At 49.6% G+C, this 18,043-nt stretch overlaps 1 protein-coding gene across 3 annotated transcripts in view; it reads left to right on the top strand.

Moving 5' to 3' along the window:
- Window positions 1–15,575, top strand: part of PRICKLE2 (prickle planar cell polarity protein 2) — an 89,116-nt gene extending 73,541 nt beyond the window's left edge. For all 3 annotated transcript variants that reach the window (XM_090148374.1, XM_031606217.2, XM_090148375.1), the window contains 3 exons: window positions 1,157–1,343; window positions 3,569–4,423; window positions 13,207–15,575. In XM_090148374.1, the coding sequence (XP_090004500.1) occupies window positions 1,157–1,343; window positions 3,569–4,423; window positions 13,207–14,075 (1,911 nt within the window). In that variant the 3' untranslated portion in view covers window positions 14,076–15,575. The remainder of the gene's footprint in view (window positions 1–1,156; window positions 1,344–3,568; window positions 4,424–13,206) is intronic.
- Window positions 15,576–18,043: the final 2,468 nt, after the last annotated feature.

Raw genomic sequence — 18,043 nt, 5'->3', positions numbered from 1 at the left:
AAGCTTTTCGTAGGGTTTCCATTTGGCATCCTGTGGGATTTTGTGTTGAAATCTACCCAAAACATTTCCAGTAACAACACACCCACCCATGCTTTGTAATTTCAGCCTGGTTGTGTGTGCCCTTCCTTCCTTCTCCTCTCTTCCCCCGGAGGAAGCCTCTGGTGGGATGAGTGTTGTGTTTCTTACAAGCAATAGTGTTTGAGTGCGCGCCGAGCCAAAACAGGCTTGCAGAGAGGAGATTAAAGGGATGCAGGAAGCTGAACAAATGGAATACAAAACGAATGTAGAAAGCCGTGCAGAGTTGACTCTGAACATTTCTCAAGTGTCAATCTCTGTTTAAAAGGCTGGTGAAGGAAATTGTTCTGGCTTCTAAAGTTAAGAAAACCATAGTGTGGAAAACTATATGTACTATAAAATACCAAGTCCAGCTATGCAAGCGTGTAATAGTAAAAATCCAGGGCTATGTGTGCTTGAAATATGAAGAACATTGATGTATGTATCCAATTAAATTTGTAATGTTACCAGTGAAAAAACAACTCCTAACCATGCAACTGGCCCAGTTTCCTCGTGGTTTAGGCTGGGTAATTTCTTTTCTTGTACTTTTTATCCTTGCAAATTCTCATGCTAGGCTTTCATTCAGCTTCTTTCGCACACACTTATTTCACTGGGGCATCCAGCACTGACTGTGCCAAGGAAACTCAGAAAGGGGAAAGCTGTCAGTGTAAGCAGGTGGCAGCAGGGTGGGGGTGGCGGTGAGGAGCCAGGTAGCTCTGTTTCCCCTCCAGAGACCTGCCACTTTTCATTGTGCTTTCAGTCATCCTTTGTAGTCAGGTCCCTGTTTCAGAGATGGGTAGATGTGTTTTAATAAGTGGCTGTTCATTTCTTCTAAAGTCCCTCAGATCGATGGGTTGTATATAAGTGTGTTTATTACCCTCATCGACCCCTTCTGCTGATGGATGTGCTTACGAGCACCCCCAGGACCCTTTACTGCAAGCTGGGCATTAACACTTTCTGGTCCGTGCATCCATTTGCACAGGGTGTGAGGCTGAGGGTTTAGCTGTGAAATTCAGAGGTTGTGTGAGCGGAAGAGACACAAAGACCACATCCTGGGTCCCCTCTCTGACTGACTGCTCCATTGTTGCTTTTCTTCCCCCAGATCATTTTTGCTGACGAATGCACCGAGGCCGAAGGGCGGCACTGGCACATGAAGCACTTCTGCTGCTTCGAGTGTGAGACTGTGCTGGGGGGGCAGAGGTACATCATGAAGGATGGGCGGCCCTATTGCTGCAGCTGCTTCGAGTCCCTCTATGCTGAGTACTGCGACACCTGCGCCCAGCACATCGGTACGTGTGCTCATCCCTGTTCATGGCAGAGCAGTCCCAGGAGCTGTGTAACTAGGGAGAGCTTTCTCTGGTGGAATTTAATGCACACATTGCTCTTTTAAACCTCATTTTCCTGTAAGCAGCCTGTCTCTTTGAATCTCAGCTTCCTCCCAGCTCAGCTAGCTGAAGGCTCACACAGGAGTTAATGAGCTACTGATGCAAAAGATGGTTGCTTATTAGGCATCATGATTGTTTCTGTTTGCCTTTTTTAATTAACCTGCAGACAGATGTTCTCAGACAGAAAGAAATAATGCATCAGAGTCAACCTGCCTTTTTGGAGCAGTGAGATGGGCTGGTGTGGGGTGTCCTTTTCACCGAGCCTGCTCTTTCCTCACTGCAGGGCTGCATGGCTTGCTTTACCCTTTGGCTGAGCATTTGCATGCGGTTGCACGCATGGCACACAGGCAGCTTTTGTCTGTCCGTGGAGGTGAATTCGTGCCTGTGCAGCGTTCCAATCATTCACAGGCTGGAGGGAGAAAAAAAAGCCATTTTGCTCTTGTGCACCGGGCAGATCGCACAGGGGAAGACACGAGGCTTCAACAAAGCACTTGGAAGATGTGTTTGCTGCAACCTATAGCACATCTTTTCTGAGAGCTCAGCTGCAGAACAGTGCAGAAGCAGCTGCTGTGCTTCTCGCGGTCCCTTCCCTTGTGCTTCACCCATCTGCTGCCAATTCTTTGCTACGGAGCACTGTGTAGACTGAGCCCAGCTAACCAGCCACTTGCATCCGCTTCCCCGGGGCAGATGGGATTTCATTTTGCCAGGCCTCGTTAGAAGAGAGGTGCCTGTAACAGGTAAACACAATGGCTGATCACCTGGTGTAGGCACTTTGGCCAAGGCTGGTGCAGGGTGTTGGCACTGAGCCTGCTCACTGCCAGGTTTTCCCTCCCGTTCCCGTTTTGCTGTGTATCTGCACATTTCTAGGAAAGAATGGCTGCAGTCATTTTGCTGCAACTTGCTCGTGGTAGTTGCTAAATGTGCTTAGCAGCTGCAGAAATTGGAATTGGGCATGTGTTTGAGACTTAGAGGGACTGGGTTGTATGGCAGAGCTGCTGAGCAGGGAAGCTGTGCCCCTGTCTCTGCAAGATGGCTATGGATCATTGAAAAAGGAGCTGATGAAATCCCACCCGCTGTCTTTTCTCTCTTTTGTCTGCAAGGGCACTTCAGTCTCTATATAAAAGCATTGCGTTCATTTTGAGGGGAGGAAAAAACAACTAGGCTAAAGCAAGTTTAACTTGGAATAAAAGGAATTGTGAACATGTAGTTCATTTGTAAGTGAACCAGTGGCATCGGGCACTTCCAGTGGCAGGGCTGTTGCATGTGTGTGAGCAGGGGCTGCAGTATGCGTGCAAGCAGGGCTGTGCACACATGTAGCAAGGCTCCCCACAGCTCAGCCTGCCTGCACCCTGTGCAGCATTTTCTCAGGTAACAGAGGCTTTTGCCCAGAATGGCAGCTCAAACAGCAAATAAATGCTGTAATTGAAGCCTTGGGAGCTTTGCTCACAGCTCTGATGTCTGTAGCAGGCACGTGCTGCAGCGGCTCTGGCCGACGCCTGCAACTAGCCTGGGGTGTCACTGGCTGGGGACAGGCTCTTTGTGTTCATTCCATTACTTATCCCAAAAGGCTTGGCAGGAGAAAATTTGGCTGAGGGGGAAGCATGGGGATACACTTAAATCCCTGGAGCAGGCTCTGTCTGCCTTTTGGAAAAGGGGCCCCAGCAGCCAGAATGAAGTGAATCTGGGAAGGCAGTCAGGACCGGAGCAGTGAGGGGCAGGGATGAGATCTGTTCTGTTACGTACTTACAGATCCCTCTTTATGGTTTGGTTGGACGCTTTTTGGTTTTTAAATAGGCAGCATATTATTGCTTTGGCTTCAAGGACTTTATGGAGAACTTCTTGCATTCCTCTGCTTTATGATCGGAAATATCCCCATTTAATGTGAAATAGCTTGAGGCTCGCCTCCGCTGCCTTTCCCAGCATTGAGCAACTCCCTAGCAAAGGCCTGCAACCTGCAAAGAATTAGGAACGGGCGTAACTTCACACACCAGAGAAACCCCACCAAAGGGCTGTTGAGAGCGAGTACGGGTAGGTGTCACAGGGCGGCCAAGCAGTGGGCACATAGGGTTTAGGACAGGAAGCAGTAAGCATCCATCAGGTGACCTAACTCTGCGCATGGTTCCCCCCAGGTATCGACCAGGGCCAGATGACGTACGACGGGCAGCACTGGCACGCCACCGAGACCTGCTTCTGCTGTGCACAGTGCAAGAAGTCCCTTCTGGGCCGGCCCTTCCTGCCCAAGCAGGGGCAGATCTTCTGCTCGCGGGCCTGCAGCGTGGGCGATGACCCCAATGGCTCCGACTCCTCCGACTCGGCCTTCCAGAGCGCGCGGGCCAAGGAGTCCCGCCGCAGTGCCAAGATCGGCAAGAACAAGGGCAAGGCGGAGGAGGCGGCGCTGAGCCAGCTGCAGGTCACCTCCAACCGCCTCTCCACTGACGTGGACCCGCTCTCGCTGCAGATGGACCTGCTGAGCCTGGCCAGCCAGACACCGAGCCTCAACCGTGAGCACGTATGGAGGAGCAGAGATGAGCTCTACCACTACGGGAGTAAAATGGAGCAGGGGCAGGCCCAAAGCCCTCTCCAGCTTCTCAGCCAATGCAATATCAGGACTTCCTATAACCCCAGCCAGGTCCCAGGCTCGCAGCCAGATTTATGGGCTAAGCATTTCAGCAACCCGAAAAGGAGCTCCTCGCTGGCCATGAAGGGGCACGGAGGCAGCTTCATCCAGGACTGCAGAGAGGACTACTACTCGGGGCGGCTTCGCTCTCAGGAGAGCTACAGCGACATGTCCAACCAGAGCTTCCCTGAGACCCGGGGAAGCCTCAAAGTCCCCAAGTACGAAGAGGAAGAGGAAGGCGGGATGCCCCCACCGCAGTGCCGCACCCGGCACCCCATCAACACCCTGAAGTTCACAGAGGACCTGACGCCCACCGAGCAGACTCCCCGTGGCTCCATGGAGTCCCTGGCTCTTTCGAATGCCACAGGTATGTCATAGCTTCCCTATGCATGTGACACGGTGCTCAGCAGGGCTGCATGTACAGGATCACTGTAGCATAAGTCTTCCAGTATTTCCTCCTATTGAAACAAATTTCGGATCCACAAAGCACATGGTCACCCTTGGTGGGGACACACGAGCTGGGCTCGTTATAAAGTGTTATAATTAATGCAGGGGGCAGTGGAGTGCTTCTAGCTCTCTCCTTCCTGCCACCGGACGTGCTGGCACTAGGGCAGGTTGGGTACCAAGGGATATGGCTGGAGGCCGCCGGCTGCCTGCCTGGTCCCTCGTGTGCCCGGCAGCCCCGTCTCACTCGATCTGCCCATTTAGCAAACGCAGTGCTTTGTAAATGGTTGGCCTTTCCACATAGCTTGAAACAAATGTTTTCAAGCTCTTTAATCCTCTCCTTTGTGCAAAGGGAGAAAAAAATCAAGGCCAATTGCTAAAGCAGAGACAGATTCCAGCATTCAGCACTTTGAGGACTGTTGTCAGCTGCCGTTGTGGAATAGAAATATTTTTAAATGCTTTGAAACAATCACAGTTAACCCCTTTTACACAACGTGCAGCTATGGAGCTCATGGCTAGTTAGGGCAAACTCCTTCCCCTTTCTGCAGAGCTTTTTTTCTCCTCTTCCAATCCTCCTGCAATGGTGAGAAAAAGCCATCCAAGATGGGCATGTCTTGCACGAATCCTGGGCCTTTTTGTCCCAGATGCAGTTGGGTTTTGCTTTTTGGAGTAGCAGCATGGAGATGAGCACTAGATTAGGTTGCAGCCCTGCATGACAGCTCTCATCTCAGCCATGCTCATTTGACAAAGCTACCAATTGTTTCAAAGTCCCTCCACTTAAAACTCTGTGTAAGGAAGACACCAAGCCTGCTTTGCTTTCTGGAGATGCTGCCTTTCTCTTTCTTCCCCCAACCTGTTCCCATTTACCAAGCATTGTTTGGATCTGGGCTCATCCTTCCCTTTTGAAATGAAGTTCCTCTCCTGCTATCCCCATCCATGAGCAGCTTGGGTGCTGCCTGGTGCCCAGTCTCAAGGGGTCCCAACCTGGGGACGTGCCACTGAATTGCAGCTCAGTGTTCTCCCAGCCCAGCCAGGCAGGTTTCCTTTGATATGCCTGTGCCTCCTCACCTTGTTGATGGGTTTTGGAGTGTTTTTTTAAGGTAGTTGCCAGCCCCATGCCAAGACGTGAAATGATCTGTTTTCAACCAGAATCTCCCTAACCAGCAAATGTGAGAGCACAGGGGGAGCACAGTGATGAGCTGGAGCGGGCTTTGCTCACACAGCCTCAGACAGGCACAGAAAGAAGCAAGATGTGAAATGCAGAGTGAGCTGGGGCTGCTCCACAAAGCAAAGCCCCGTGTTTCAAAACCCACTGCTGTTCCTGAAGACTCCTCTTGTGCAAACCCCAGTACAAATACTCTTGAGCAACACCGAGTTCCTATGAGCAATATCTGAATATTGAAGTGACTGTTTCCTTCTTTAGAACTGAAGTGTAACAAGGTTTCTGGGATATGGGTCAAGAGACAAAAAACATGGCAAATCTTTCATATTAGAGTGAAAACTCATTATGGATTTCATTTTAGAAACCCCTTTAGAAATGCTGGGAGGGAGATCTCCCAGCGGCATCTCCCCTCTCCTTGCAGACAGTGCCTGCACAATGATTTGCTTCTTTCCTGCTTTTCGGGGAAGTAGCTCAGCATGATGGGGCTTGTAAGCAGTACCTCTGAAGAGGGAGGTGATAACGTTTTTATTAATGTGTAAGATCTAATAATCTCCTTTGCTCTGGGACCTGGCTCAGCTTTGCAGGGGCACTGGGCTAATGACAGGCAGCTCCCAGTGCTGTGCTGCTGGCAGAGAGCGCCAGGAACAAAGGCAGAATTATCCCATTTCATTGGTAATCTTCGGAGGACAAACTCAGTGACCTGGCCAAGGTCTGTGATTTTGAACCCAGGTGCAAAGCTGAAATTTGGTGACAGGGCACAGTCACTGCCTTTCCTTGTCCCCTCAAAGCAAGTTCCATGGCACATGGAAATGCAAGCAAATGCAAAGCAGGCTGCTGCACTGCTTGCTTTTCCCCATGCACATCCTGTAAATAATGCTAAAAAAGAACATAGGGTCTGCCAGTAGCTCCTTGGGTTTGAAGACCATTGCAGAGCACACCCCAGCTGCTCCAGTGCTCCCCTCCTGCCCCAGGTTCCTTTGAGTTACCAACTCTGCATGGTTGCTTCACCTTATAGCTGAAATAATGAGTACTGAGTCCATGTGATACTTTATGTTGCTGAAAACATTCTTTTTTTTTATGGAGAGCTGAAGGGCAAACAGTCCCTGACCTGCAGAGCACATATTAAAAGTGGAGTGGTTCCTCCCTGGCAGCAGATTTTGCTATAATATTTCTGTTACAACTTAACTAATAATTAGCTGAGATGTCAGTAAGAGCAGGCAGCAACACGGGCATGCAACAGTGCTTCCTACCCTATGGACAGAAGAGTTAACTCAAGTCCTAGGAGCCTCTTGCAGCCAGACTCTGCTTGTTGCATTGCCCTCTAAAAAGGTTTTGCAAGCGCTGTGTGTGCCTAGCAGCTGAACCAGACACCAGGAGCTGCTCTCTGATGATTCCAAGCCATTTCCACAAAATCCCAGCTGGTCAAATAGCCCACTTAAGGAAGTACCTGCAGGCTAAATGTTTCTCTGTGGTGACAGCCTCTTTGTGTGCAGCCTGCAGAGAGCGTGAGTGCTTGAAGGGGAAGCTGCCCTGAGTGGTGACACTGTCATTTGCAAAAGGAGACAGAGATTGGAAGTATTGAGAAAATGCGTTTGTGTGAGGGTGACAGATGAGCTTCGTTTCCTCCTCTCATCTGTCACAGGCATAAATCCAGGAAAAAATATGTTAACTGGTGCTGATGCAGAGTGCAATGTGACTGTGCATGTATGGCACACGTCTCTGTTATCTTCTCTGTTTCAAGATGCCCAGAGGCCCCAAACAGTTTGTTTTTCTAGGACTAAACAGCAACTGTGATCTGTCCAGAAAGCAGAGAGAGAAAATGTATGACTGTAAGAAAATGAATGAGTCCTTGTCCTTGTGACACTGCGCTGTGTCACCGCATGGCACAGCCCCTGCTTCTCTGTGTAGGAGAGGCTGAAAGCTGGGGACTAAAAGGGGAAAAAAGCTGTTTCTCGGCTGAGATGTGATTTCCAAGAAAGCATACAGTGGCTCAGCAGATCCTGCAGCGAGAGCTTGGGAGCAGCTCCTGACCTCATCCCAAACATTGGTGGGTATGGACTTCAGGAGGAGCAGGGTCCAGGAGCTGATCCTATCCCTGTGCCTCACTGCAAGGGGATGTCCAGAGCTCCTTGTGCTTCATTCTGTGCTTTGTTTTTCTCCCTGCTCAGCTCGAGAGGGATGTGCCCAGCATGTGAAGATGGGTCAGTGCTGAAGTATTGTTTAAGTGCCAGGAACATTTCTTCTCCCGTTCTCTGGCATTTTGTCATTGATTGTCATGAGGTTTGGCATGCTTCTGTACAGCTTCATCTCTTCTGCTCTGCACGTGGACCTGCAGGGACACATGGAGTAAAGACCAGAGAAAGAAGAGAGAAGGCAGCAGTAGCACATCAGGCTCTCTGCATCCCTGTCCCCATGTGCTGGCCAGCTGAATCACAGAATCATTTGAGTTGAAAGGGACCTTTAAAGGCCATCTGGTCCAACCCCTCTGCAATGCACAGGGACACCTACAGCTCCATCAGGTGGAGCCCATTCAGCCTGACCTTGGGTGTCTCTAGGTGTTGGGCATCCACCACCTCTCTGTGCTACCTGTGCCAGCATCTCACTACCCTTATCCTGATCAATTTTTTCCTTATATCTGATGTAAATCTCCTCTCTTTTAGTTTGGAGCCATTTCCCTCTTGTCCTATCACAACAGACCCTACTAAAGAGTCTGTCCCTTTCTGTTTTATATTTGCGGATGGTGCAGGAGCTGGTGGTGCCCTTTGGCTTCACTGCTGCTTTCCCAGCAGTTACCCTTCAGAAGAGGATGATGGTTGTCTGTGGGGTCTTGTCTGTGCAGATTTCCAAAAGAAGCAGCTACAAGCATGCTCACTGTGGCTCTTCCAACAAAAACGTCACCCTGGGAATGTTGTGGGAGATCCTTGCTGGGAACAGAGGAATGATGTCCTGGTTTCACAAGTGACGTGGAGAAGCCTGGCTGGAGATGGCCACCTAAGGTCTTCTGTTAGTGAGTCAGACAGAGGGGGCTGGACAGAATTCCCTAACTTGCAGGGCACCTGGCCTTCCCCTCGCAGCCTGTTTACTTTCTGTGCCTTTCAGTTGTATAATGGCTCTGTTTTATTTCTGCACAGCCCAAGGTCGGTCAGGAGTGAAGCGAGGCTGAGTTATAAACAAATCCCCGGGAAGGCTGTTTGTCCTTAAGTTCCTTTTTAGTTCTTGGGGTTGAATTGAAAATAAATCATGTTTCAGGGACGGGGAGGATGTGCCTGCTCTGTGCTGTGGGAGAGACTGAGCTCTGACACAGGGGAATGGGAGATGGCACATGGTTCCATCCTGTGTGGCTGCATCCCTGCTGGGCACCTCCATGGGGTGCCAAGGAGTGATTGCCTGCACTCTGGTGAATGTGAAGGCGAGGAAAGTGAGGCAGTACAGCTCTGTTTGTTTGCAGTATGATAAGATCTGCATTCCCCTATTGGGGCGAGGCAGACAATGCTGTCCCTGCAGTGGGACATGGGCTGCAGCAATGCCTTGCTGGTGTTAGCCAAGCTTCACAGGGAGTTTAATGGAATGGGGACTGAGTGCTGCTTCCCCTCCCGGGTGCCTCATTTGCAGCCTCACACCAAGCCTACGTGCTCACTGCAGCCCCTCTGCTGTCATTTGCTTAGTGTTTTAATAATCCATAATTAATGCAACCTGCAGCCCTGGTTTAGCAAAGCACACATAGTGCAGTCAGGGAAATTGAAGTGCGCTGAAGAGCTTTGTTGTGGCAAGGTTTTAGAGGTGATGCATGCAGGGAATATCAGCTCTTTGGACTTTGTGCTGTTGGTTTGCTGCTTCTGCTGTTATTTTCCTTGGAACCCTTATATAGGATTGACACAGCTTTTGCTGTCGGGTGGGGAAGGGCTTTCAGAGGGGCTCATGCTGCTTGTTCCTAACCAGAAGCCTGCTTTGTGCTTCCAGTGCTGCAGCCAGCTCCAGCTTCATGTCGAGTGCCCACAGATGAGGTGCAGCTTTCACTTGTGTTCATCCGAAGCACACTTGTTTCCATGGCTTCAGTGGCAGCCAAATAACCACTGTGTCCTTGTGCAGAGCTGCAGCTTTGGGGTGTAGTGCATGGCAAGGAGAAGCTCAATAACATTTAGGATTTCTGCATCCAAAGCCCCACCTCCAGGTGCATTTATTGCATGTACCGGTGGGATTCCAAGCATGACTTTGCAGAAGGAAAGCACCGTGGGAGCCATCTCTAGATTTGTGTCACCCCAAGGTTTGTGCCCTTGCAAAGGGGCAATGATTTGTAGCCCCAGGCTGGAGCAAGGCTCTTGCGTAGCCCTGTGTAACAGATTCTCAGGTTTCCTATTAGAAGATACCCAGTGCATGGCAGAGTCTCCCCTTCACGCTCCCTTTTTGCCAGTTTAGGGCTCAGTTGGATTATTAGCTGTGTTCCCAGATGAAACACATCATTAAGAAGGAGCAGCAGCGGCTGTAAATAAGTGCAGGTAACTCGAGGAGCTTGGGCCTTGCTGCAGGCTCAGTGGCCATAGCAGGGGAGGGGCAGTGCAGGACCACAGCAGTTTCCCCAGGGCTCTGAGAAGCAGTGGCAGCCATCCGTGCTGAGCAGCTCTGTTTCCCTGCAGTATCTCATTTTGCAGCCTTCTAACCACTTTTATTGCTGAAATTCTCCTTTCAGTTCAGCAAACCTGGAGAATAACGTATTCCCTCCTCTCTGCAAGCGTTTTTTCTGCATGTTGAAGGCTGTTACATGCCCTTCAGCCTTCTCTTCTCTAGTCTAAACAACCCTTGCTCTTTCAAACTTTATTCCTAGGTCATGCTTTCTAGATGACATTTTTATACAAACTGTTACTGCTGTCCCTGAGCTCCCTGCACCCAGGCTGGAAGGTTCCTGCTGTGCATTGCTGAGGCTTTGGCTCACGGGAGAGGGACAGGATTCTGTAATCTCCAACATGCAGCTCTGTGGTGTTGCCACTCTGCATGGCAGGGCTGTGCTCCCTCCAATGCCAGCTCAGCATTGAGCCTTGCTGCAGTCAATGCTTTCCTAACAATGTGAGATTTTATAATGCGTGTGCTTAATTATATCCAGGCTATCCAGATCAACAGCCAAAAACATCCCCTGGACCTAATAATCACTGATTAAACCTTGTGCTGGGACATGAGTTGTGCATGTATCCTAGGGCCCTTATCCAAAATTGTTTTCCTGTGTGCAGACCATTGAAGAGGGAAAGGAAAAGCCTCTGTGCCTGCAAGGGGCTGGAGCACCGTGTGCTCTGTATCTCAGCCTGAGCATCATTGAGTCCTTTCCTGCATGCAGGGTTCCCACTGATGCTCTGCTCTCCCCATGCCTTGGTAGCCTGTCCCCGCATGCTCCCATCTATTCTCACTGTATGCAGCCCTGCAGGAGCTGAGAACACAGGTGCTGTGTCAGACATGGGGAGGCCCTTGCAAGCGATGCTGCCAAAATGTATCCTGCAAAGCACTGTTTCGTTCTTTCTCATTACAGAGCTTTGCTGCTTCTTTAACAAAGAGTTGCATGGATGTCACCATGGGTTCGTTTTCTTTGGCATCAGCTATTGTCTGACACAGCCGATTGAGGCAGAGTTCAGCTGGCGGCAGCCGTGATTCATGCTTGGATCAGCACTGCCCATGCAAGAGGCTTCTGCTCACGTTGTGAGGGTGCTCACACACAGGGGACTTGGGTGAAGTGCACAATGTGATCCCAGTGTAACTGGGACCAAAGCAGCAGCAGCTCCACTGTTGTAAGTCAGACGTTGCCACAAAGCAGCAGCGGAGATGGGAAGCATCATGTGGGGCTGCTTCCAAACAGAGCAGGGGTGGAGGAGGAGGGGGGAGGGGGGCTGCTGCAGAAGCCAGCAGGGTTGGGCTTACTGGCCTGAGAGGCACTGACCTGGTGTGAAGTGCATCTTTCTTGAACAAAACACAGCTTTGCTTTTCTAAGCTCTGCCTCTCCCTGTTCCCGCAGTATTCAGGGATTGCCTTCATTTAGTTGGGTTGGGAACTTTTGGAAAACTTTGCTCATTTTTGCAGTATCTTAGAATCATAGAATGGCTTGGGTTAGAAGGAATATTAAAAACCATCCAGTTTCAATCTCGTGCTGTAGCCTGGTTGCCCCCCACCAGTTCAGGCTGTCCAGGGCCCATCCAGCCTGGCCTTGAGCACTTCCAGGGATGGGGCACCCACAGCTACTTTGGGCAGTCTGATCTTACTGCCAAGTCCCAAAGATGCACTGAAGTGGATTGTGAGCAGGGTTAGTGACAGCAACCCTTGTTCTCACTCATTTTTGGCTTGCAGTGGCTAATGCCGAAGGAGCTGAGCTCTTGATGAAATGCAAGCAGCTTTTGTTAAGGAAAAAAAAAAAAAAAAAAAGTTTATTCTTGAATTGAGGGTTGGGTTGTTGGGTTTTCTAATTAATTTACAAAGTCATAAATTCTTGGTGATTGCATAAGGGGTGTGCGTCATGCTGAAAATCCTGCTGATGGTGCACAGCACTCCCAGTTCGGTCTGCACGGGGAAATTGTGATGGGGAGCAAAGTGCCAAAGCAAACACTCTGCATTTGATTTGGGATGAATTGTATTTCCTTTGAAACAGCTTGCAAAATATGTTGTCCTGAGCTTGTAAATGTAAACACTGGCTGCTGCCAGTTGTCAAGCCAATATGGAGGTAGTCAGAAAATGGTCAGAAAATACAGAATCATAGAATGACTTAGGTTGGAAGGGACCTTAACGATCATCCAGTTCCAACCTCCTGCTGTGGGCTGCTCGCCTCCTGCCAGATCAGGTTGCTCAGGGCCCCATGCAGCCTGGCCTCGCACCCTTCCAAGTGTGAGGCATAAAACTCCCAGAAGAAAGGCCAGGGCTATGGAGCCATGGTGCATGTTGAATTTCTTGAATGTGTGACAGTGCCAAGCAGAAGCCCCACTTCTCTGTAGTGGGATTAAGGCTTCTTGGGCTTTAGGGAAGCCCCTTGTACATGGCCAAGGCTGCGCTTGCCATCCTACCATGAGCGTCACTTGAGGACCAGACGGTGCAGCTCAGTGACATGACTGAATTGGTCGAAGGCCCTGTTTTTGGCTGCTCCTAACACTGCTCAGTCCTTCAAAACATGTCTTTGTTGAGCAAGAAGTGGGTGCTGGATCATGGCACCCTACTTATCTCAGCATGCAGGAGGCCTCGGGTTACCTCTGACGCATGGGTTTGTCGCTGGCATCAGTAGTTATTCCTATCAAGCCACAGACAGCATAGACATATGGAGAAGGAAGTCGTGAAAAACAACTAACAGTCCTTGGAATCCAACTCAAAACACCTTAAGTTGGTGTGATTTCCCCAGAGGAGGATCTGTCTCCTCTTAAAAAATAGTCTTGAAGGGCTCTTCAGGACAGCATCTCAAGAACTGAGTTTATTTTAAAATAGAAGGCCACAGGTATAGACCAAAGACAGCCTTTTCCCTGCACCCCTGATAAGAAATTCTCCTGAACTCTCTTTTTTCCCTCCCTTTTCCCTTCCCTATAAAGGCCTCTCTGCAGATGGCGGAGCCAAGCGCCAGGAACACCTCTCCCGCTTCTCCATGCCCGACCTGAGCAAAGACTCGGGCATGAACGTCTCAGAGAAGCTGAGCACCATGGGGACTCTCAACTCTTCCGTGCAGTTCCGCAGCGCCGAATCCGTCCGCAGCCTGCTCTCAGTGCAGCAGTACCAAGACCTGGAGCCCAACCTGCACGACCTGGCCAGCCCCATGGGCTACCGCGAGCGGCCAGCACATGGCCGCCTGCACCAGAGCTTCGACTACGGCAGCGGGGTGTCTGGGGGCAAGCTGGCAGCACAGGATGGCACCAGGCATGCCCCCATGAGCGAGCGCACGCGCCGGCGAACTCCTCTGCGGGACGATGAGCGGCACTACCGCCCGCACCGGCCGCGGCGCTCCCGGCGCTCCCGCTCGGATAACGCCCTGCACTTGGCTAGTGAGCAGTGCTGCCGACTGAAGGAGAGGCCCTCGCTGCGAGCCAGAGAGGATTACGATCAGTTCATGCACCAGAGGAGCTGCAGAGAGAGCCTGGAGCAGGGTCCCCGCAGGGATGCCTACGGCCACTGTCCCAGGACGGTGTCAGACCTCGCCCTGCAGAACCACTTGGGCGAGCGGTGGGGGCCCTACTTTGCCGAGTACGACTGGTGCTCGACGTGCTCCTCCTCTTCCGAGTCTGACAACGAGGGCTATTTCCTCGGGGAGCCGATCCCCCAACCTGCCCGCCTGCGGTACGTGACCAGCGAGGAGCTGCTGCACAAGTATGGCTCCTACAGCATGCCCAAGTCTTCCACCTTGGGCGGCAGGGGACAGTTGCACAGCCGGAAAAGACAGAAGAGCAAAAACTGTATCATATCCTAATGGCATCCTTGCCAGGCACCTTCGGAGAATGTAGATTAACTCACAAACTTGCACTGTTCTAGATCATGTAAGCGCTTTTATTGTAAGAAAAGGACCCGAAGAGGAAGGGTTTGTAGGAAGGTTGTAGACTGGCTTCTATACATAGTTATAATCCTGGGCACGGTGAATATATTTTGCACAACTTACCTTGGAAACACAAAAAAAGAAGTTCACTTTAGCCTGTAATATTTACCAAGTAGTTTCTCTTCTTTCTCCCAGATGCTGCCACCCTGTTGAGTTCTCTTTGCCCGTACGTTCTGTCACCACTCTTTGCTATCACCATCTGGTCACTGGTAGCTTTTGCTTCCCACCACATCATCATATTCCACGAGCCATTTTGGTACGTCTTTGTCTCTCTCAGTGTAGGAGCCTAAGTTATTTCCATGATTGTTGTAAATGCGATGTAAATGAGAGTTTGGAGAAAATATTTTTGTATTTTGTAATATCAGAGGAATTTCTATATCTTAGGAGTCACTGGGAAAATGCATGCACATCCATAGCTGTTTTCCGCCAGAGTTGAACAGAGTACTTTGGGCCCTCCCTTTTCATTTCATCATCAAATTTCTTCAGTGTATCAGTGAGAGTTTAAGTTGTTTTATTTTTTTAAACTTTCTTTTTTTTGCTGTTTGTTTTATTCCTGGTAAGTAAAAAAAAAAAAAAACATTTTCTGACTCATTAAATCTTGAAGAGCCCAAGGCAGCACTTTGAAGCCTGCTCACACCTGTGGTTTTCAGGTACACCATCAGTCAAATACAGGAATCCTGACAGCTGCAAAAGTGACTTTTTTTGTCAAATAGGAAAGAACAGAACTACCAAATGTCCGCAAAGTTGTCAATGACCAAAGCTGGAGAAGGAATTTTACACCTCTGTAGAGAATGCTAAAGTTACTAAACGTCGAACTATTCTTTGGAGTAAATAAAAGTGTAAATGGTGCAATTGTGTGATGTCAGCATGACGTTGTTTTGAATATAGACTTGTCTTATGGTGCTCTAGTTTCCTGGGTTATGTTAACTGCTGTTCATTACCAAGTGGAAGTCTCAGCATTGTCTACTGCCTAACACTTCAGAGACCGACTGCAAACTGCTCCCTGCTGGCCAAAGCCGTCGCGTGTCCCAGCGGTAGGGCTCAGCCATGTTGTGTTCTGGTGGACGTGAGTTGTTCTCTGTACGCTTTCAACCATCGGGGCAGCGAAGCGCGGCGCAGGCGATGGATGCTCTGCGGGCACTGCCCTTCATAGCAGAGCCCTGGTATCCACATTGCCTCCCAATGGAACCCCACCTCCCCCCACCGCAGGAGCAGCACTGGTGGGGGATGTGGGGTTGCCCACCCGCAACAGCAGATGCAGAAAAATTGTGAAGATGAGTGTCTCCGTGCCACAAAATATTGCTAGGAATTTTTTTCTGTTGTTTGTAAAGGACAATGTGATAATTAATATTCCTTGAAAAAGAAAAAAAAAAAAAAAAAAAAAGACAACACTTAAGTATATTTAAAAAAATAATGTTTTTTTTTTTTTTTTTTCCAGTTGGAATAAATGGAAGTATTCATCCAAAGGGAAGAGTCTTGGCTGTATGTTTTTACTCTGAAGGCGTGTTGGCTAATTGTGGAGCAATTAACAAAGGCCTTACTTTCACTTGGCCCTTACTACAGTTACAGCATAAGGGTCACCTGGGTCCCATCCCCAGCTCCATCTCTCAAAGCAGGGGGCTTCTGCCCCCATTGGTTTCCCTGTGCTAAACAAGCCAGGTCTTCACCTGGTGCAAATCGGCACACCCAGCTGCCATCCATTGCTCTGTTCTGCATTGTGCCAGGCAAGGCTTCAACCTATAATTTATAAATAACAGCCTTCTCCTTAGAAAGATCACAGATCCTCACTTGTTTTCCCAAACAGGCCTGGTGAGGAGGGTAGGGGCATTGCTTTCAGTGACAAGTATGACTCTAACTACAGGTTATTATATAATTGGCTTTTAATATGTACAATTTAATTCTCTGTTACTGATTAACTGCACAATGAGTGTTGCCTATCAGCTCTAAGTACATTGTACAGCTGAGCTGCCTGAGGACTGATGTCTGTTTGTACAGCAAGCTCTGCATTGCTCAGCAAACGGCAAAGAGCTAATCCTTAGGTATAACCAACCAGCCATTGCCTCTGAAAATTAACTCAAGCAGGGTAATTCTGCCTGTTGCCCAACGAGCATTCAAGTCTTGCTGTGCAATTCCTTAACAAATGGATGGGCTCATTGAGCAGTGGCTCCTCAGCACCCGGAGCAGGGCTGTGTTTTTCATACCACCGTGTCCAGTCCTACTGCAGCACCGAAATCAGAGCGGACAGGCAGCAAATTAACAAGTATCTCGTGCTCCCCTCTGCCGTGCCCTTTGCCAGCACAGCACAAAGGTCTCACATCACATTGTCAAAGAAAGAAAACACCAAGCTGATACAAAATTCCAGTAGTAAAAATGTAAACCTGGTTTCCAAACCTTTTTCATATGGGCTCCAGCAATCCCATGGGAGAAAAAATGGTGGTTTTTCTGGGGGGGGGGTTATTCAGAATATGATTAACTATTTCTGACAAACTCACTGAGCCTGAGGGCTGGAGCTATGAGCCCGTAAAATCCTGCTCCCACACCATCTGGCCCCGCTGGGTTGCTTCCCATGGTGCACCCACTGCCTGCATGCAGGTTGCCAGCACCTGGGAGCAGCCTTCACACCAGCTCTGCTGCCTTCCCCTGCTCCCAGAATTTGGAACTCGTGGCTCCAGCTGCAGGTGGGGATGAGCACCAGGTGGTGGGGATGATGCTGGTGGAAGGGCTTTGCCAAGAGAGCCCTTGACAGCTGTGGAATGTGAGTGATCCTGGCACCACGTCAACTTTGCTATTAAAAAAAGCATTAAAAGTTTGTTTAGGTCCATTGCTAACTTTTTTTTTTTTTCTGTAGAAGATATTTTTTGTTCTTTTTTCCTCCACTCAATCACAATTTAATGACCACTCCCCTCAGAGGGCCTGGGTCTCTGTACAGCCCATTGCCACAGTCAAATACATCCTATGCAGGCAGCACATTGGCCCAAAAGCCACCAAACTTTACAGAGAAGCATCTGGCACAATGAGCCTTATTTTTCAGGAAGCCAAAAGCCACGCAGGCTTGAAGCCATGCAGATAAATTACAACCAGATGAGCAGAGGCTCTGCAGAGAGACGTAGCAATGGGAAGGACAAGGTCAGGAGCTCTGTAGCACACAGCTCAGCCCTTATTTGCAAACAGCACACACAGCTCTGGCCAGGTGAGGTGCCACCCTGCAGCCACCTTCTGCTTTCCTTAGCCAAACCCAGCCAGACAGGAGCCATCATGCCAGCACACTGGCACTGGGAATTGCTGCCTGAGCTGGCAAACTTTGCTCCTTTGGGATGAAAAAAAGAAGCAAGGTCCCCATTCTTTGCATTTACATAAAATCATGCTATTTATGAAATCTAGGCTGCCCTCATTCCCCTGCAGATTACCACCTATTAGCTTGCCATCCTCCGTGGCCAGAGGAAGCTCATTAGCTAAGAGCAATTTCAGATGACTTCATTTGAAAGCTCAAGTGCCCTGTCTTTGTGTGTGTGTGTGTGTCCCATTTTCTCATACCTCCTGACATGACAGTGAAGAGCAACACATTTCCAACCCAGATCCTTCCAACTATTTAGGAATTCAGGTCCCATTCAAGTACAAGGGGAACTGATGGTCAGGGGTGCTGAGGGCCATGAACATGTCACAGGAGAGCTGGGGCTATTTCCAAAAGCATCTGCAAGCCATCACACTGCAATATCACTGTACTCACAGCCAGTACCTGATAATAACATTTTTCCCTCAAGAACCGGATGGAATATTTCAGTTCTGCACAGTGGGAGCCCCATTAGCCAGGCTGGGCTTTGCAGCCAAAGGGCTCTCCAAATCTC

This window comes from Phasianus colchicus, chromosome 11 (genome assembly GCF_987193195.1).
Source record: "Phasianus colchicus chromosome 11, bPhaCol1.hap1.1, whole genome shotgun sequence".
NCBI classification, from domain to species: domain Eukaryota; kingdom Metazoa; phylum Chordata; class Aves; order Galliformes; family Phasianidae; genus Phasianus; species Phasianus colchicus.
The sequence above is the reverse complement of the archived record's forward strand: the minus strand, read 5'-3'. Positions and strand labels throughout refer to the sequence as shown.